Source organism: Cucurbita maxima, unplaced genomic scaffold, assembly GCF_002738345.1.
Source record: "Cucurbita maxima cultivar Rimu unplaced genomic scaffold, Cmax_1.0 Cma_Scf00028, whole genome shotgun sequence".
Taxonomy (NCBI): Eukaryota; Viridiplantae; Streptophyta; class Magnoliopsida; order Cucurbitales; family Cucurbitaceae; genus Cucurbita; species Cucurbita maxima.
Genome location: NW_019272044.1, coordinates 1007665 through 1030384, shown reverse-complemented (window position 1 = coordinate 1030384; position 22720 = coordinate 1007665). Strand labels below are relative to the sequence as shown.

General features: G+C 34.6%; 1 protein-coding gene across 1 annotated transcript; it reads left to right on the top strand.

The window, feature by feature from the left end:
- The first annotated feature begins 4342 nt into the window (after positions 1–4342).
- Positions 4343–7848, top strand: LOC111500247 (oligopeptide transporter 1-like). The gene is made up of 6 exons (XM_023151950.1): positions 4343–5076; positions 5509–5606; positions 5688–6260; positions 6337–6598; positions 6898–7080; positions 7145–7848. The coding sequence occupies exons 1-6, from the start codon at positions 4579–4581 to the stop codon at positions 7763–7765; spliced, it is 2235 nt and encodes a 744-aa protein (XP_023007718.1). The 5' UTR covers positions 4343–4578; the 3' UTR covers positions 7766–7848.
- The last annotated feature ends 14872 nt before the right edge of the window (positions 7849–22720 follow it).

Here is a 22720-nt window from a genome sequence, read left to right as displayed (position 1 = left end):
CAATGCTGGATTGCTCAAAGCGGAAGCTGCTGAGAGATTTAAACAAATAATAGTAATTATTTAAACAATAAAATATTTAAACAAATATATTTTCAATAGGAAAGAGTTGTAATTTTATAATTTTTTTAAAAAATATTTATGGACATTAATATTTTCATGACTCTCTTTATTTGATAATAATTTAAAAAATAATGATAAAAATAAATTTGAAAAATTAAAGTTTTAATTTTTATATGATTTTTTTGTTTTAAAATAATATAATTTCTAAACCATATAAAAGAGGCACTCTAATCTTTTCGAAAGACCCTTTCGTTTCTTTTTGACTATGAATTTACGTAACAAGATGTTGACGTAAGTTTGTTGAATTCTAATGACATATAACAAATTTCTTTACGGGATTTTCGACGTTTCTTCCCGTCCTCTCTATTCCTCACTTTTTCTCTAGCAAACTTTGTCGCCACCGTCATGTCTTAAGCTTAATGATTTGATTCTAAATTTGGAACGAACAAACATACATTTCGTTTCAAACTTGAAACCTCGAGACAGTGACACAATGGTGAGAGACATGGTCTATCTAAGTAGGAGAAAGCCATATTCACGTAGTTCAGTATCAGCGGGATTAATATTTATTTTGAGTTTTAAGATTTAAAATTATATAAATATAAACTTTGTTTGTAAGCATGTCCTTTATTCTTTCACCAAATTCTTGGAATGTGTTTTTTTCTTGAATTACTCTTACGTTGATTTGGTAATGCAATTGGGAATCCAACAAAGAATGTATAAAATAATGATAATAATAACGTTAAAATTACTCTAAAACATGTTTTTAATAATTTTAAATTAATTATAATTGTATAATAATGAGGTGTAACATTTATGGTAAAATAAGAAATACATATTTTTGTTATTTGGTGGTCAGTCTCTTTAGACTCGGAGAACTTTGAAGAAAGTATAGACCGAAAGTTGTTGGAACGTGGGAATTCTTAGCTTGACTTTCCACAAGCTTTTGATTTTAGGATTTTAGGATTTTAGAACTTTGACTCCCAAATTTGGTTTCATTAATTTGGGTCGTAGGGTCTTATACATTTCGTTTAGGGGTAAGATGAGAAACAAATTTGCTGAAGAACTCGAGGATGGAAGAGCTCTGTATCATTCCATCCAAGAGAGAATTGGAATTCGGAAACAGAGTAAGTATCATTATCGAGCAACCTACTTTAACTTATTATATCTTGCTCGATTATGAACTAAATGAGCTGAAACCAATCTTAAGCGATCCATAGTGTGTAAGACTATATAACTTTTGTGGGAGAATCGAGTGGAAAAAGCCCTTGTATCGTGTAAGAGGGCTTGAGTTTCAGAGGGTGAAAATTGCGTTATTGCAAAAGGGAAAGGAGCCGGAGGTTGAAGACAATGACGTGGTGGCCTCTGAACCTGCCACGTTATTCAATTTTAGTTTTCTTGACCTTTGACCATTGTTTTGATTGGTTCTCAACTTAAGCGATGTGGGACAAAATTTCCCTTTGTTTTTTTCTTTTCTAATTTTTTTTGTATGTTTACACGTGTTGTTTATGACTGCATATCGAATGACTCGGTCATGCTTGAGCAGGACGTGTTATCCATGGTCACATGCCTGTTCCAAACCCCTTTTACAAATTTTCATCTTAGATAAGTCTTTACTATTTCAAGTTGTGTCAATACGAGAGTGTATAACCGTTCACCAAAATCATGTCTACACCCTTCAAGGCTAAAATGCACCAAAATGTACTATAGGAGGATATAACTAGTTGCTACTTCTTCCTACCCGAGTTATATGCTATGAAAGTCGTTGTTGCTACCTAATTGCTTTTAGCTTATAACATAACTTTCTTTCAAATTGTTTTCAAACGTATTTTCTCGTTCACGTTTTCTAAAACATATCTTACAAACGTGACTTGAGACTCGATTATATGCCAACGTTGTTCGCTGGATTAGAATAAGTGTCGCACTCAATAGTGGTATTATGACACTTCACACATATGCGAATCATCCCTATTAAATTTAATAAATCAAATCCGATAGAATTTAAAATTTTTACAATTATAAAAACAAAATAATGACATGTAATTAGATATGATTTAATACAGTTGGATAACAAATAAGGGTAAGTAGTAATTAGTTGGGTATAATAATGTTAATGCAAATTAAGCAAAAATGACCCAAAAAAACCCAGAAAATTGAATATTTTTTAAAAAAGTCAAAAAGTATCAATAAATATGTTTTATGGCATTTAACAGTATGTTGGCCTTCTACAAAAATTAAAATAAAAATAGAAAGCGGAAAATAGGCATAAATAAATTAGTTAATAAATTATAACCAATATTTAATTTCAAATGAATTATAGAATTTATATTATATTTATTTATATAATTACTCGATGAATATGATACATTATTAAAGATTTATCTACTAAATATATTTATATTAAGTGACAAATTTAAATAAGGTAACAATATTTGTTTATTTTGTATTATTTAATATGAGGTGTCATTTTTGTGTCTCATTTCCTTACATTCATATAAAACAAAATAATAAATATTGACACGCGTTTTTATTCCCTATTTTTTCAGAACATTTGAAAATGGAAAAATATAAAAAAAAAATTTAAATATGTAATTTTAAGTAAATAATTATGAATATAATATTATTTTAAAAAGAATCGCAAATATAATATTTTTTAAAATCGAGAACTCTTCTTTATGGAACTTGTTCTGAAAAAATGGAAAAATATAAAAAAAAATTTAAATATGTAATTTTAAGTAAATAATTATGAATATAATATTATTTTAAAAAGAATCGCAAATATAATATTTTTTAAAATCGAGAACTCTTCTTTATGGAACTTGTTCTGAAAAAATGGAAAAATATAAAAAAAAATTTAAATATGTAATTTTAAGTAAATAATTATGAATATAATATTATTTTAAAAAGAATCGCAAATATAATATTTTTTAAAATCGAGAACTCTTATTTATCGAACTTTAAATATGATACTCAATATTTTTAATTTTGACCTCTTAATCGAATATATATATATATATATATATATATATATATATATATATATATATATTTATTTATTTATTTATTTATTTAATTAAGTATTTTATAATATTAATTTTGTGTCCATTATTTTGTAATTAAATTTCTAAGTTTTTTTTAATCAAATTTAGTAGTTTAAAAGCTTTATTAATTAATTTTTTTTATATAGTTCGATTAAATCTCACACGTCATTATATATATATATATTTATTTATTGTACTTACCCCTAAATTAGTAGTTAATACATTTCTATATATATATATATATTTATTTATTTATTTATATATTGTACTTACCCCTAAATTAGTTGTTAATACATTTCTAGATATATATATATACATATATTTATTTATTTATTTATTGTATTTACCCCTAAATTAGTAGTTAATACATTTCTAGATATATATATATATATATATATATATATATATATATATTTATTTATTTATTTATTTATTGTACTTACCCCTAAAGTAGTAGTTAATACATTTCTAGATATATATATATACATATATTTATTTATTTATTGTACTTACCCTTAAATTAGTAGTTAATACATTTCTATATATATAAAAAAAAATAAATAAATAAATAAAGAATTATTTTTCTAAAATTTGCTTTATATGGCAACCACTAAAAATACTTTTTTAAGAATAAATGAGTTATTTGGAGGGTAAGACTTATAATCTAAATTATATAAAAAAAAGTATTTTTGAAACTAACTTCTTTCCAAATTTTTATAATAATATAAAAATGACAAAAATACCTTCACTCTCCTTACACTTCTCCACTGAAACTACCATTAAGAATTACAAGAAGTCACTGTTAATGATATTTAGTTATAAATTATAATTTATTATATATATTATATTTAATCTTTTATTATAGAAAAATATTTAGATATTTCCCTTCGATTACAACTTACATAAGTATCATATTTGCAATTTATTATACGCAAATTTATTGTATACATTTTAGTGTACCTTTCTAAATTTTCTTTATGTGGGATGGTTTTAGCAATTATTTCGAGAGAGGCAGGTGGTATTTTAAATACAAATTTAATATTATTGGTTTATAGTTGTTTAATAGTCGTTCTTAATGTACAAGTCGATTGGAAATCAATTACACAAATTTAAACAATAGAATCGGGGAAAAGATTCAAATTTCTTAGCAATCAATTCAACACACAGCTCTTCATTTCCAAAATAGGAGAAGAATGAAAAGAATTATAAAGAGGATGAACTGTAAAACAGGCATTTTGGGTATGATTAGTAGTAACAACAAATGGGTATTCTAAAAATGGAAGAATCTTGGTCAGCCATTACATGAATTTCTCCGAAAAACTCTGGTTTTGTTAGGTACGTACAGAAAAGGAAGAACGGTTCAACATTGGTATAAAAAAGAAGGCTCTGAATGGAACAATTTGGCAGTGAGGGAGATTTTCATTGAGACAAGGTGGAGGAGGGGAAGAGATAGCATTTGGGTTTCAATTTGAGCGTTATGACCGTCGATGGGAAGAACAATTTTTCAAGTTTCTCCATTGGTAGCGGCGGTGCAGAGGAGGAAAACGACTGCCCGATCGAGGAGGTCCGGCTGACGGTTCCAATCACCGATGATCCGACGGAGGCGGCGTTGACGTTTAGAACATGGGTTTTGGGGCTGATGTCGTGTTGTCTTCTGGCGTTTGTGAACCAGTTTTTTGGGTATCGGCAAAATCAGCTGTATATTTCGTCTGTGTCGGCTCAGATTGTGGCGCTGCCTCTTGGCAAGTTGATGGCGGCGACTTTTCCGACCAGGGTTTTTAAAGTTCCGATGTTGAATTGGTCGTTTACTTTGAATCCTGGGCCGTTCACGTTGAAAGAACATGTTCTTATTACCATATTTGCTAGTTGTGGCGCCGGCGGTGTTTATGCTGTTAACATTGTTACCATTGTTAAGGCTTTCTACCGTAGGAAACTCCATCCTGCAGCTGCTTTGATGCTTTCTATGACTACTCAGGTCAGCTCCTAATTCCCCTTTTTATACTCCTTTACTTCCAATTTTTCCTTTCGGTTCGGTATCGTTTACGGGTATAAAATATATTTTTCATTCTTGTCCCTGAGGTAATCTTCTTCTGTCCCATTTAGCTAACTAGGAAAATTTTCTCTCCTCTTCCTAGCTCATTTTTCAGATTGGTTATGTAATAGTCTAATAACATTGCTCTCATCAAGGGTTTTAAAATGCCTTGTAAGAAATTTCTACGATGATTCGTTCTCCCCCTAACCAATGCTAGATCTGGTTAATCCAACTCAACTCTAAATTGGATTCGTTCGAGTTTCGTTAAACCAAATCAACCTCAAAAACTCGATTCGACCCAATCCAACCATGTGTTTTAGATGGTAAACTTTAGAAAGTATTAACCATGTGTTCATAAAAATTTGAATGTGACAGATGCTTGGGTATGGATGGGCTGGAATATTCAGAAAATTCCTAGTTGATTCTCCATACATGTGGTGGCCTGCAAATTTGGTTCAAGTTTCTCTCTTCAGGTACTTCATATTCCATGTTCCACCAAATTTGTACCCAATTGTGTGCTAAAGCTTTGTCAAAAACCATGTCAAATCTTACAGGGCCTTGCATGAGAAAGAGAAGAGGCCAAGAGGAGGACACACAAGGCTACAGTTCTTCCTCCTCATCTTCATCTCAAGCTTTGCTTACTACATCATCCCCAGCTATCTCTTCCCCTCCATAACTTGCATCTCTATTGTCTGTCTCATTTGGAAAAACTCCATCACTGCCCAACAGATCGGTTCCGGTTTCTACGGCCTCGGCATCGGCTCCTTTGGCCTCGACTGGTCCACCGTTGCCAGCTTCTTGGGCAGTCCCTTGGCCACTCCTGGCTTTGCCATTGTCAATATCTTAATTGGCTTCTTCTTGATTGTTTATGTTATGCTCCCTATTTCGTATTGGTCTAATTCCTTCGAGGCCAAGCGTTTTCCGTTCATTTCTTCTCACACTTTCGACTCGTTAGGCAATAATTACAACATTTCTAGAGTTCTTAATAGCAAGACTTTTGATCTTGACCAAGTTGGGTATGATAACTATAGCAAGCTTTACTTGAGTGTCTTCTTTGCCTTTTCTTATGGCTTGAGCTTTGCCACTTTGACTGCCACTATTTCACATGTTGCTCTCTTCCATGGAAGGTAACTAACCATGCTTTCAATTTGATTCCATATAACACGGATTCTCTTCTCTCACTCGACTTCCTTGTTTTTGTAGATCCATATGGCAACTATGGAAGAAGACAACGTCGGCGACCGAGCTCGGAGACGTGCATACGAGGATAATGAAGAGGAACTATAAAGAAGTGCCTCAATGGTGGTTTTCTAGTATCTTGGTAATAATGGTTGCTCTTGCCTTGCTTGCTTGTGAAGGTTTTGATAAACAGCTCCAATTGCCATGGTGGGGGATTATGCTTGCTTGTGGAATTGCACTCTTCTTCACTTTGCCTATTGGGATCATCCAAGCCACTACAAATATGGTATGTATAACGCTCAAGTCCATTGTTAACAAATATTGTTAGGGAGAGGTTTTATAATGGGTCAAATTGATTGTTAGCCCATATTGTCCTATTTGGGTTTTCTCTTTCGGGCTTTCCTTCAAAAATTTTAAAACGTGTCTGAAAAGTTTTTAAAAGTTAGGAGATGCTTTGAAAAGTTTTTAAAAATTAGGGAGATGTTTTTTATTGATGTTTCGTTCTCCTCCTCAACTGATGTAGGATCTCATACTACGAGTTGGGGAGGGATTTGAGCCAACTTTTGAAATGATTCAGTGTTGCAGCAACCAGGATTGAATGTCATAACCGAGCTAATCATAGGGTATATCTACCCTGGGAAGCCCCTAGCAAATGTGGCTTTCAAGACATACGGTTACATCAGCATGTCACAAGCACTAAGCTTTGTTGGTGATTTCAAATTAGGACACTACATGAAGATCCCACCAAGAGCCATGTTCACAGTTCAGGTATTATACTCATATTACTTTTATCGTCTCGAATCGAAAACAACTCACCCCGACCCCGCTTCAGCTCGTAGGAACGATAGTATCATCGAGCGTGTACTTCAGCACAGCATGGTGGCTGCTAACAAGTGTGGACAACATCTGCGACCTAAGTATGTTGCCAGAAGGAAGTCCATGGACATGTCCAGGAGACGACGTGTTCTACAACGCATCGATCATATGGGGAGTCGTCGGACCGCTACGAATGTTCACAAAGTACGGGGTCTACGGAGCAATGAACTGGTTCTTCCTTGTAGGGTTGCTAGCCCCAGTGCCTGTGTGGCTTCTTTCTAGGCAGTTCCCTAATAAGAAATGGATCACACTCATAAACATGCCTATCATAATAGGAGCAACAGGAGGCATGCCACCGGCTAGATCAGTGAACTACATAACATGGGGAGTGGTTGGAATGTTCTTCAACTTCTATGTGTACAAGAAGTACAAGGGGTGGTGGGCGAGGCATAACTATATCTTGTCAGCTGCTTTGGATGCTGGGGTTGCATTTATGGGCATTGTTGTGTATTTCACTTTGCAATCTAAGGATATTATTGGACCAGACTGGTGGGGTTTGGCTAATGATGACCATTGCAGTTTGGCCAAGTGCCCGACAGCTCCAGGCGTCGTGGCTAAGGGATGTCCAGTTCTTTAGGATGAACCGTGCCTAATATGAACCGTCAAGCACAAGTTCGAACTTGTACAGTTTGTTAGGTATCTTATCATAATAACGTACTTTGGTTTTTTGTTTTTTTTTTTGTTGTTTAAGTTGTTAGTTAGATTAATTTGAAACTTTCAAAAAAAAAAAAAAAAATAGTTGCTTATGAATTTAAATTTGTTTCGATTTCATGCGCTCTGTTTAGATTAAATTATATTAATAAAATTTGATTTAAGATATGAAGGTATTCTCATTCTTAACATGGTATCAGAGCATTGATCTTGGTGTTCTTAGATATCAAAATTTCCTTTTTAAACTGGATGCTGATTTAACACGATATCCACTTGTTCCAACTAAATGAGACAAATTATCAATCTTGGAGTAAATCAGGTATGCGTGCTCTTATTGTCAAAAAGCTTTATTGATGGCACAATTGAAGATATATCTCAAGATGCAAATTCAAAAGATTTTGAATTATGGAATTAGTGTAACAATATGATATTATCTTGGTTACCTTTTTAATTGAAGCAGATATCGTTGAAGGTATTACTCACGCCAAGAGTTCAAAAAGTTCAAAATACTTGCCCAAATCGCTATATTAAATAGGAATTGTCTTTATATGATTTCCAATGAGATCATAAAATAAGAAGATTGGAAAGAATCCAGTGGAATGCTTAAAATGGAGTTCTCTCGAGAATGAACTCCGAGAAGGTAAAGTAGAAATTAGTATGATAAAATATGATAAAGTGGTCAAAATGAGCAAATATGTTCAATAAAAAAAAAATTAATTCTTTGTGGGTTGATCTTCACAATCAATTCTCACAAAAGAGTACTCCATCAATTTTTTGGATACATTGTCAGCGTATTCCATCAAATTCAAAGCACCCTGAGATGAATGAGATGAATTGGAATAAGGTAAGTTGATGCAACTACTCATGGGGCTCAATGAGTCTTATAAAATGGGAAGATCTAACATATTGGTGATGGCTCCATTACCTCATGTGAGAAAGCCTATTCATTACTTGTACAAGAAGAGATGCAACGACCTCATGTGAGACAAGCCTATTCATTACTTGTACAAGAAGAGATGCAACGTCAGGTAACTTCTGCGAGAATTTCTCAATTGCAGCAGTAGTGAAGAAGAAGACAGCATATTCAAAATTCACCGAGGACAAATTGTATGAGTGTTGAACTTGTATGAGTGTTGAACCCTTAAGTTTCACTGTAAATTTTGTGATAAAAAGGAACATAAAGAAGAGCGATGTCGATAGAAAAATAATTCTAGAAAGGTAGAGCCACTTGAAATGAATGAAATGAATGAAATTGGGATATGGATGAAATATAATGAAATAGAGCCACTTTAAGGTTCTCTATGAAATGAGGCATGGAACGGAGCCACTACGAAGAAGTTCCGGGAGTTACGAAGGAAACCTCGAGCTCATATTGGTCATGAGTTGAGAACGGGAATTGAATTCTCTGAAACCTAATTTATAGTAGCTTAGTGGTAGAGCGGTCGCCTGTTAACTGATTGGTCGTAAGTTCGAATCCTACTTGGGGTTTACAGTCAACTCTAGTTACCTTGTGTTTGAGTTCCCGAGTGTTTCGTCTGGACTTCTGCATTACCTTGTTTGAGTTCAATCTGTCTCATTCATCTTTCTTACTTACAGGAGCCGGAGAGGTTAATGAGCGCGAGCAAATCCTTTCTTTCATTAGTTTTCATTAGTTTCGTCTTTTAGGTTCTTTCAGTAGTTCATGAGTTTACCGTTCATAAATAGGAAAAGGTGAATGAGTAAGTTAAGTAGCTCAAGTAAAAGAGGGAAAGAAACAAAAGTTAAGTAGCTCAACTAACGATTGTGCGACACTCACTTTCCAACTACAAATGAGTTAAGCCAATTTGTTCTTGCGTCACCTACGGCCAAGCGACGTATGATCGAGCCTCTAGCCTCGGTTTTAAAAGAAAGTTTTAGAAAACGAAGGTAGAGAGAGATTTTTGAAAGAGACGTTATATAAGCAAGCAAGAGAGAGATAACACGGCTTAGCATATATAACCTTGGGTAGGGAGAAGTTGACAAATGATTTCCTTCGGAATTATGCTCAGTTTCTGGGATGGTCATAAGTTTTTTCTTATATTTTCTTATCGGGCTTTCTTGTTTTTAAATATTTGTCTATTTTGCTTTTTTATTTGACTTCCCCTTTTGTTCTTTTATCCACTCATTGCTTTTCAAGTGTACACCTCCACCAAACGTATCCATACCCTTTTGGAGCTTTTTCCATATAAAAGACTTTTCTGGCTTTTCCTGCTATTACTGCGGTTCGTTTTTGCTGTTTACCCATTCCCAAAATCCTTCAAAATAGCTGATGGCTAAATCACGTACGAATTAAGATTTTTTTACTACTTCTTGAATTAGATTTACAAGTTCAATTGCAGAACAGTTGATGATGGTGATATAAGTGGCCCTTCCTTATAAAATGAAACTTCAATCGCAGCCCCATCATATGAAGTGCTGATTTCTACCCCTTTTCTCTGGGTCAACCACTTTTGATATATGCGCCATCTGGAGCACCTTTTCCGTACACACCAAAATACATAGTGATTATTGATTTTCCTTTAATAATTGTTTTCTGTTGACTCCTTTATAAAAAAAGAAAAAGGTACAGATTCTCGTGTAAAGAAAAAAGATATACATTTTTTAGTTAACTAACGTCTGTTTATATCACATACTACCTCATATCATCTCAAGTCTCACGACGGAAAACTTGATCTACCTGAGATTGAACAAGCACCAGAGTAAGCCTATGTGGATTGATGTCTCTCCAAAGGCAATTAGGCTCAATGAGGATTTGAATAGGAAAGAAAGACGAGTGTCGTTAGTTGGGGAAGTGGGAAGGAAGAACACCGCATCTGAGCTTTGAAGGACATAGAGAAAGCCGATGTAAATAAAGGTGATATTGGCGGATACATTGAAAAAATCTTTCCCACGAAGAGAATTGCTGAGCCTATTTCTTCTCTTCTCTATTCTTTTTGGCGGAGATTTGGGCGTAGATTTATTAAAGAACGAAGGCTTGGAGTTGGGAATAAGAATTGATGGAGGGCTATATGATAGAAGGTATTGATTACGAATTATATAATTATATGAAGTTGACTATTTCTATGAAAGAACTTTGGAAAATGTTAAGCCTCTATGAGAGGTATGAGAGGCTACGAGGTAAAAAGGAAATGGGTACTGTTTGGGAATTGGAGACTGAAGACAAAGTTGACAGGGTGATTTTGAGAAAGGGGGATAATACAGCTGATTGATTAGGACGTAATAGCGGGAATAGACTTTATGAAGCGATGAAAATGGCGATTGAGAACGAACAACAGGATGCCTAGTAAGGATAATGTTTATGGAAAGACTATATGTTTTGTTTGATTTTGATGGAGAACCTTATCTTGTTTCTAGCCAACATGTTCTTTTGGTTTGGATTTGTGCATGGTCTTTATGGATAGAGAGAGCCCAGAAATCATAGACCATTTATTCTTAGTAACCTCATAAACATCTAATAGGTAAGCCAATGTGAAATTTAGCCTTGAGAGACTATAGGAATGCTATCATCATGAGATTGTTTCTTGGTGTGTATCAACACTGGAAACCAAGGAGATGCCCACGATGCTAGATCGCATTCCCTGAAAAGAGAAAGTTGAGCAACTTTGGTATGCACGCAAAAAAGCGGAAAGTGACTGGACAGAATAAGTGACCTCAAGGGTATAAGCCAGGTCCGTTGATCTCCGTAAATACCACGGCTCAAGCATCCAGATGGGAATTTGCACAGTTTACGGCAAAGATCATTAAAGTTTCACCCCAAAAAACTGACATGAAAGGAATAGAAGCTACGGAAGAAAGAGAAATTTCTTCAAGAAAGAAATGTAAAACCATTCTATTTTGAAAGTCAATCTCTTCGTACCGTTATCGATGATGATGGAGCTTAAGCGCTTATATGGGTTGTGGAAAAAGATGTTGCTGAGGCTTTTGGGTATGACTTGGAATGGAAAGTTTTCTCTGGGTATCAAAATGTATCCGTTCCATCAGAGCAAGGGCTATATTTCTTCCTCGCTCGTTCGAATAAGAATCACAGTGTTTGAACCTACACATGTGAATGTTAATAGATTTCAAGTTTATTTCTTTAGACACTCAAACATATCAACATTTGTTGAAAGATTTTATTGTTTTTTTTGTTTTCATTTTGCAATGGTCAATTGGTCAAAATTGACTTTGTCATTTGTGGAGATTAAAGGGGATCGGGATTGAATCCCGGTCACAAACGTCTTTTGTCGGGAGACTATAAATACCCACAATATGTTATGTAAAAATCAGATTCGTTGATGAATGAAATTCAGATCTCAAATTGAGACGTTTCCCTTAGAAATCCGAGCATCATATTTGTCATTTCTAAGTTTCAAGCAATTCTTGTGGTAGAATTGCACCCAAGCCATTCAATCAAGCATGAAGTTAGATTGTGGAGACTCAATTTAGAATAAGGTTCCAAATCTTGCTTCTAGATCTTCGATCGCCTTATCAGTTAAGACAATCAAGATTTGATTCAAGGGTTGAAGGCAATGAAGATAAGTTAATTATGAAATAACAACAAAATAAAACAAGACATGAAAAAAAAAGGGACACGAAGATATTTTTGGATATAATTGCACACTGAAAAAAAAATTCAAAAAAGAAAGGACGTGAAGATTTTAAGAACGATCTAACTCTCATTTTTACCGAATTCGGAAAATTTAGAAGTTATCTGTAAGCCTAGATTATGAGGAAAAGAAAAAAAAAATATATATCAAACAAGAAAATAAATGGACAAATTTAAAGAAAAATAAACAAGAGCAGAAATGAAAGATAAAATCAATTCGAGAGTCGGCACAAAGATGTAAGCCTATACCAAACTGATAAGTCAACCCTAATTCTCAGCCCAATGATCCAAGCTTTTATTTTAGCAAGAACCCTTGAATCAAAGTAATTAACACATATGCAAAAAGGCTAGAATTAGATTACCTCTTACATCGAAAAACTAGAAGCAAGATTTGAAACCTTGTTCTAAATTGAGTCACTCCACAATCTAACTTCATCAAAGCTGGATTAAAATGGCTCGGGTGCAATTCTACCACAAGAATTGCTCGAAACTTAGAAATGACAAATATGATGCTCAGATTTCTAACGGAAACGTCCCAATTTGAGATCTGAATTTCATTCATCAACGAATCTAATTTTTACATAACATAGTGTGGGTATTTATAGTCTCCCGACAAAAAACGTTTGTGGCCGGAATTCAATCCTGATCTTCTCTAATCTCCACAAATGACGAAGTCAATTTTGACCAATTGACCATTGCAAAATGAAAATAAAAAAAAACAATAAAATTTTCAACAAGTTATGTTTGAGTGGCTAAAGAAATAAACTTCAAATCTATTAGGGTTCACTTGTGTAGTTCAAACCTATTGTTGACATTTTTAATGTTTTCCAACTTCAACAGTGAAAAGACATTTTTAAGAAAATATTCAATTGTCCTTCGTCAATTGTATCAGCTTCTAATTCTACAAATGATGGTTGAACCGAGCCGATCCACTTTTGTAGATGAAGAATGAATTTTTGTTGAATCTTCTTCGCCTTGGATCGTGTAATAAGTCCAGTTGGAACATTTGGAACACCGTGATCCTTATCAGAAGGGTCTTCCATCCAGTAATTCCAGTTGGAACATTTGGAACACCTTGATTCTTATCAGAAGGTTCTTCCCTCCATCATAAAGACTTTATACACATACACAAATAAAAAAAAATACCTAAAACATGGGATTGAAGATAGCGTGTGATCTTGGGCTTGATATTAATCAAAACCTAATAATGATGTCTGTTATTGCCTAAAAGATATTGGAAGAAAATGAAACCCTCCTCTTAGCGCAAGGACAATGAATGATTACCTTGGTCTTACGGGGCATTTATTGAAGAGTAGGGATGCAAAGGGACGCATTATATATATGAGCTTACCTTTCTCGGTAAGCGCACAATGGAGGAAGACTTTATGATACAGGAAAGAAAGATGGAAACTGAGCCCCTGTCCCGCAAATAAAGTGGGAAAGACGCATATACTAATACTAAAGAAAGAGCTGCAGGAGGAATTATGACAAATGCTATGACAAATGCATTCCCAAACTCAATCTCCTCATATGAGATTGCGCGCAATATATATCAACGTAACTTCCTTCTTTTACTAAGCTCGAGATTACTCCGAAGAGGATTGTTAGTGTCATCCACTCTTAATGAGGCAAAGACTAACTTGAAAATCACTCAATCACTACGGACAGCAAAAAAATGTCTTGGCGTAAAACGAAGTCGTCTCCTGAAGCATCTACTGCTGGCTCCACTCTAGCGCTCTGGCTTTCAGAAACGTAAACACAGCTACAACGAAAGCTTCTACCCTTTCAATAAACTCTTCTTTTTCTTCTTGAGATTTGGCCATCTTTTTTCCCACCAGCATGTACCCATTTGTTGATTTTTGTAGCTGCATTCTTCCTGTTCATCAACATTTTGTTTTTCAAGGTGCTTTTTCTATAATTCCCTATACCAAGATGAAAGAGAAAATCAGCTACCAATAGGTTTTCTTCAAAAGTCTTGAGAATGGGGGAGGACTCTTTGGCTCCTTCAAGAGCTTTGCCAGCCTCTTGTGTAAGTAGATTTTCAGCTGCTTGTAGTGTAATTTTCATCCCCTCATGCACATCAGAGCCAATATGGCCATAGCCGATTGCCCATACGCCACGCCGCCACTATCTTTATACTTTTATAGGGGATAGGCAAAGGAGACACAAAGCCTCAAATTTCTCATATCTATAAGTCTTTCTTTGCGGTATCATCCTGACCTTTAAGAACGAAAAAATCAAAGGCTAGTTCTTTATTCTCTTTATTCGTGATATAGTCATAAGGCAGATATTGATACCCTTTGTCTACGACAGCATCTCCCCATAAATTATAGAATTTGAACAATTTTGTAGAATCATCCATAACCAACAAGAGCATGACCACATATTTAACCTGCCCCTTTTTCATTGCATTTATCCAGCTTAAGATTAAGGAGGATCCACCTTAGAATACTGGACTAATACGTGGGGGCTGCTAGATGAAGGAGAACGGACTCTGATGGTATTATATGCAGGATGATTTCTATTGGTGGTTGAAATGACTGGTCCTTGTTGAAGATCATGTATTTGTTTAGATTACTGTATCTGATTAAATCTCCTCATAGTTAGGAGTTAGATTAGTTTTGATTTGATTTAGTGGTTTGTTATCATCTGCAAATTTTTAGTAGAGTTTTTAAATATCTTTTTTGTATTCTCGGTAGATATAAAGAGCATTCTTACTCTTCATAATACTTCTCATCTACCATCCAACCACTCACTATTTCACTAACAATTGGTATTAGAGCCATCTTCTTAAGGGACATGTGAGATCAAAATGGAAAGAGAATCAAGTTTTTCAGCGGTTGCACCACCAGTCTTCAATGGAGACAATTATCAAATGTGGACAGTTCGTATGGAGACTTATTTGGAGGTCTTGGATCTTTGGGAAGCAATAAAAGAGGATTACGAGGTCAAATTACAGAAGGAAAAGAAGACAAGGAAATCAAAGGCGAAAGCTTGCCTATTTGCCGCTGTATCTCAAATGATCTTCATGCTAATAATATCCCTCAAAACAGCAAAGGAAATCTGGGATTATCTCAAGGCCGAATATGAAGAAGATGAGAGCATTCGTGGAATGAAAGTCCTGAATTTGATTAGGGATTTCGAGTTGCAAAAGATGAAGGAGTCAGAGTCGGTGAAAGAGTACTCTGACAGACTTCTCAACATCGCTAACAAGGTGAGATTGCTTTGTTATGTATTAAATGATTCCAGGATCTTGAAAAGCTGCTAGTCACTATTCCAGAGAAGTTTGAAGCCACCATTACTACTCTGGAGAGCACCAAAGACCTATCAAAGATTTCTCTTATAGAACTCTTGAATGCTTTACAAGCACAAGAGCAAAGGAGGTCTATGAGGCAAAAAGGGGTGATTGAAGGTGTCTTACTTGTTAAGCATCAAGACAACAACAGGTATAAAAACAACAAAAATTTCAAAAATCAATTGACGTATGGAGATTCAACTGTGAATTATCAGAAGACAAAAGGAGGAGGTTTCAAAAAATCCTATCCACCTTGTCGCCATTGTGAGAAGAAATGTCATCCACCATACAAGTGTTGGAGATGACCTGATGCCAAATGCTCCAAATGCAATCAACTTGGACATGAAGTTGTGATCTGCAAAGCCAAAAATCAGGTGAAAGAAGTAGATGCACAGGTAGTTGATCAAGAAGAAGAAGATCAATTGTTTATGGTCACTTCTTCCTCAGGCAAAGAATCAAGCGAGAGCTGGTTGATTGATAGTGGGTGCACAAATCCCATGACATATGACAAGGAGTTTTTTTGAGGAATTAAGAGACATTGAAGTCAAGAGAGTGAGGATTGACAATGGTGAACACTTGGAAGTCAAGGGAAAAGGCACAGTAGCTATAACAAGCTATGAATGTACAAAATTTATTCTAGATGTTTTATTTGTACCTAAAATTGATCAAAATCTGTTAAGTGTTGGTCAATTACTTGATAAAGACTATAAAGTGGATGTTTTATTTGTACCTAAAATTGATCAAAATCTGTTAAGTGTTGGTCAATTACTTGATAAAGACTATAAAGTGTTGTTTGAGAATAAGCAGTGCTTGATCAAAGATGCTATAGTGACAAAGACTTATTCAATGTCAAAATGGAAGGAAAAAACTTTGCTCTAAATCCAACGACCTTTATATCCAGAGTTAGTGTCACTTAGATTTGGCACAAAAGACTTAGACACTTTCATCATCGAGGTTTGCTTCAGATGCAATCAAAGAAGCTAGTAGAAGAACTCACCGACATTGATGAGGACATGTCTCCTTGTTGTACTTATAATTTTGGAAAACAACATAGGCAACCCTTTCCTAAACAGGCATGGAGAGGCTTGAAAAAGCTGCAACTGGTTTATACTGATCTTTATGGTCTTCAGCGAACACCATCATTAAATGGTAATCTTTATTACACTGTTTTTATTATTGATGATCTAACAAGAATGTGTTGGATCTTCTCATTTTATCTGCAAATATGGTTTGATGCTTCTCTTCTAAATATAGAAGAACAGTCACCTAGTTTTTCTTCCATTCTCATTTTACTCTTTCAAGTAACTTTATTTTGATGTGCGTCTTCTTCTCACTGTTGTTGATGATTTTACTCAATGTACTTGAGTTTTTCTTATACAACATAAATCAGAAGTACAACATTTGTTAATAAAATTATTAAATTCGTTCAAACCCAATTTCACCTACTATCAAGATAGTATGATTAGACAATGAGACTGAGTTTCTATCGTTACAATCATTTTTTATTTCTTGTGTCATTGAATTTCAGCGTACTTGTGTATTTAGTCCGCAACAAAATGGAATCGTAGAACGTAAGCATCGTCATGTCCTAAATGTAACATCGTCATCCAACAAGTCACCCTTTGAAGCATTTTGCAAACGACCACCAACATTTCATCATCTTAAAGTTTTTAGTTGTAAATGTTATGCAACTGTAGTACATCCTAAACAAAAATTTAAATCTCAAGCAATTTCTTGTGTTTTTGTAAGATATCCTAGTGGACACAAATGTTACAAGTTGTATGACATATATCTCACAAATTCTTTATCAGCTGTGATGTTAAATTTTGTGGGGATGATTTTCTTTTTTATTCCGTTTCACAAATTTTGACATCAACTCCTTCAACTCTAATTTTACCATGCCCTTATTCGTCTTACTCAAACATCTATTTTCCTCCTATTTTGTCAAATTTCTTCACCTTATGTTCTTTCTCCAGATTCACCCATTAATTCTAATCTTATCTCACTTGATACATGAGTTCCACTCCGACATTACTCGAGCAAAGAGTCTCCAGCTTGACATAATGATTAGGAGATGTCTTCTGCAGCCATTTATTTAACCTTTAAGTCCCAACACTGGCACCAAGTCTTCTCTTCATCATTATCTTTTATTCTCTCGCTTTTTCTCCTACTCAACTTGCTTTTCTAGCTCTTATTACAGTCTAGACAAAACCTAAAACAGTATATCGGCTACATAAGTTTCTTTATGGGTTAAAACAGGCTACTCACAATTGATTCTCCATATTCTCTACCACTATACAAAGTGCAGGCTACATTCAATCGAAAGCCGATTGCTCTTTATTTACTAAGAGTAGAGATACTTATTTCACTGCAGTTCTTATCTATGTTGATGATATAAATTCAACATCTCCAGACGATTGATTGACAGATTAATATATTTAACTATTATCATGCTTGACATAGTGTATTCAATTCATATGTTTAGTCAATTTATGTATGAACCAAGAAACCCACATCTGGAGGCAACTTTTCGAGTTCAGGTACTCCTGTTGTTGTGAACACACACAAATTAACTCAAAATGAAACTTTGAAATCAATTGCATTGAAAAATAAAAGAATTTGGTTGACTTTTATAGGCTTTACAAACTAATGAATTTAGCAAATGTTAAACAACAAACCCTAAAAATAAAAATTAACAACCCATAAATGATTTAGTGGTCCTAACATCCCTAAAGAAATGGACATTCCTAAGAAATGGCCTAAGCTAACCATTTCATCAACCCTAAAGAAATGGTCTAATATAACTCTTCACTCATCTCTAGCAGCACACTAAAAACTTTTATCATCTAACTTCTTTCTCTTACCATTTAATACATGAACATGACCAATGCATCCAAAAACTTGAAAATAATCAACATTAGGTCTTACGCCACTCCAAGCCTCCTCGGAGTCATATCTTTCATTACCACTGTAGAACTTCTGTTGAGCACGTGTACTGCCCAGTTTACTGCTTTTGGCCAAAAATTCTTTAAAACTTTCTTCTCTGATAAATACTTGTAACCATGTTCATGATTGTTCTATTCTTGTGCTTGTTCGTTCATGATTGTTTTATTCTTGTGCTCAGCTACACCATTTTGTTGGGGAGGGTAGGCTGCATGAAGTTGACTATTGATACGCAAAAAAATATTGAACTCGTGAAAGGTGAACTCTCTGCCCCTATTTGTGCACAGATCTCCAAGTCTCTTTCTCAAAAAGATTTTTGTAATTCTGGAAGTTAGTAAAGGCTTCAAATTTTTCAGCAAGAAAATATATCCACACCTAGCGACTGTAATCATCAATAAAACTTATGAAATATATATTCTCACAGAGAGAGGTTTGATGGGTCCATAAATGTCTGCATGTACCAATTGCACTCTTGTTTTGCTCTCCATAAACTTCTCTTTGGAATGCATCCTTATGTTGCTTTCCCACCATGCAATCAGAACATATTTTTGACGATGCTTTCAATTGGGGTAACCCTCTCACCATTTGCTTATGTTGCATGTTCTCAAACCCTTGAAACCTAGATACCCATATCTACGGTGCCAAAGACGAGTGTTGTCTTTTATAATTGTTTGGAAACAAGTGGCAGTTTGTGGCATGATTCTTGCAAGTAATATGAACATCTTATTTACAGACATTGCTGTTTGCATAATAAGCCCATTCTTGGGATGATAGATTTTGCATTCTCGATGTTGTATCAAAATAAATACACTTCTTTCTTGCAATTGTCCCAGACTTAATAAGTTGTTTTTCAACTAAGGTATATAGAAAACATCAGATATTACCTAAGTGACTCCAGCAACTTGCAACCTAATGTTACCTTTTCCCAACACTACCATCTTGAAATTAATTCTAAGCTTTGCAAATTGTTGAAATTCCTCATCAAGATTTGAGAACCATTCCTTGTTAAAATGTCATAAGTTATTAGACTCTTAAATCGAACATATATCATAGTCAAATCTTGAGGTCATTGATCTCAAGATTTTTTCAATAATCACCCATTTGTTAAAATATTATGGCCAGCCCAATAATTGTATGAGTAAATTGTATATTTACTATAGGAAAATGATTTAGGTATTTTAGGAATAGAGGTATCTATATATTTTAGGAAAATGATTGAGATATTTTAGGAAAGAGTTGAACAAATTTAGGAATAGATTGCCTAAATACCCCTCCACCCTACTTAGGTTTTCATCACAATAAATACAAAGCAGTAGTATTCTATAAAGTGTCTTGTATTATTTTCTCGATTGGTCATAATAAAGAGTGCGAGTGTTTTCCATAGAGTTGTGTTCAACAATCTGTTATCAGAGCGAAGTTAGTGTAGGTTGTCTGATATCTTGAAATTCTTAAGATGCTCTATGGTTGTAGCTTTGTCTGATCTTCCACATCATAAACGATTTCTTAAGACTATTAGTGAGTGAGTTTCTTTGTGTCGTGAGTAGTTCGTGACTCTGCAAGTTTTATGTCGAAAATACTTGTTTGGTATTACTGAGGTATTGCTAACATGATGGGTGATTTCTAAATCGTTGGAGGAATCAAGAAACTCAATAACAACAGCTACAACACGTGGCCAACATGCATGATGTCTTATTTACAAGGACATGACCTTTGGAGATCGTTGACGGGAGTGAAAGTACGCCGTCAGAGGAGGATTCTAACGGCGCCTTGCGCAAATGGAGAATCAAAGCAGGCAAAACAATGTTTGCCTTGAAGACCACAATCGGAGAAGAGATGTTAGAGCACATTTGGGATGACAAGACATTGAAAGAAGTATGGGATACGTTCATGATGCTATTCTCAAAGAAGAACAATACAAGAGTATGACTTCTGGAGAACGAGTTGTTGTCAATTTCACAACGTGGCATGACAATTGTTCGGTACTTCCACAAGGTCAAATCGATCTGTCGGAAGATTACTGAACTAGACCCGAAGTCCGTCATTAAAGAATCTCGAATGAAGAGAATCATTATCCACGGATTGTGACAAGAATATGGAAGCTTCGTTATTGATGTACAAGATGGTTTGCTCAACCATCACTTGTTTAGTTTGAAAATTTGCTAGCCAGTGAAGAAACCATGGCTAAACAAATGGGAGGAATCACATTAGAGGGTGAAGAAGAAGCACTCTACACAAGTGAAAGTTGGAGCAACAATAAGTCGTCTACCAAATGTGGATACAAAAATGGTGACAAAGAAAGAAGCCACCAAGAAACTACATAACCAGGGAGAGGTCAGAAGAATGACAACAAGAACTCTGAAGGGAAGAGATTTGAAGGTATTTGCTAGAATTGCGAGAAGAAGGGTCACATGTCCAGGAATTGTTGGTCCAAGACAAAGTCTGCCGAAAACAATGTGGCAACCTCCAAAAAGAAGATGGAGAATGAATGGGATGCATAGACAATATGTGTCATAGAGAAGACTAGCTAGCGCTTATGGCTCTGATGAAAGAACATATTGATTACGATGATGACTGGATCATTGATTCAGGATGCTCAAACTGCATGACTGACGATCAAAGTGGTGTAATGGAAGCGAGTTGGCTCTCAAAGAAGGAAGTATTATTAGGCTTGGACAACATTGAAAAAACCCTTTCACATAAGATGAGGGAGCAACTTGTAAACATTTGCTTAAATGCTGATGTACTTGAAGATCCAAGTGACGCTGATGATGTTGGTGAGCAAGAAGTGTCTCAATGATACGAATCTAATCAAAAAATGAAATGACACCTCATCAACTCACACTATTTTTATCTTTGCTAAATTTATTGGTTTATAGGCCTTACAACTAATTAATTTAACAAGGATAAAAATAGCAAACTCCAAAAATAAAAATTAACAACCCACTCAATTATTTAGTGGTCTTAACATAGCAAAGAAATGGTCTAAGCTAACCATTTTAACACTACATAAATTGTCTAATATGACCATTTTTTAACACCTGTTCTACGACTTCTACCGAAAACAACTTGAAATTACAATTATATTGTGATTCGGACTAGGGTGGTAATCGGACTACCAGATAATCTATTTCTGGGTTTTGCATCTTCTTGAAAAATTAAGTGAGGTCTAAAAAGAAAACCAATTTATTTTTCACTCATATTTTAACTTTCACATTCATAAATAATGTTTTAAAGTAAGGAGATATGAAGTATACGACCTATTTATAACTTATTCAATTGTTATATATAATAAAACTATATATGTAAAATATATAATAAACGACTGCTTACAATAAAAAAGTTGGTAGAAAAATATATGGTAGATATTTATATATAGTAGGAGTTATATGTGGTAAAACTATATATAGTAAACTGAAACCATATATATACCCCTCGCTTTGAAGATGTACTTTTTATCTTCTATGTATTCTCTTTTGTTGTGCATACTGAAGTCATCAATATAAACATTTAGCCAATATTTCTCCTTGCATTTTCTCTCTTATTCTTTATGTTCATCAAGATCGAGTGTGTGCGGTGTTGTGCAATCCTAACAACTGGTATCAAAACTAGGAAAAATTCACCACGCCTAACAACTGGTATCAAAACTAGGCGAAATTCACCACGATCTGTGAAGATGGAAAGTTCAAAGATTGCAATTGAGAAGTTCAATGGATTCGATTTCGATTTCTGGAAGATGTAGATTGAAGATTATCTGTACCAGAAAGATTTTCACCAACCTTTGTTGGGGTGAAGCTGGATATCATGACCACGGAGCAGTGGAAGCTTAAGGATCGATAAGCCTTAGAGTTGATCCGGTTGACGCTATCTAGAAACGTGGTGTTCAAAATCATCAAGGAGAAGACAATGTCAAATCTATTGAAGGTGTAGTCAAATATTTACGAAATTTTTTTAACTATGAACAAGGTGTATTTGATGTGGAGATTGTTCAATCTACAAATGTCTGAAGGTGGATCTATTGCTGATCGTATAAATGAATTCAA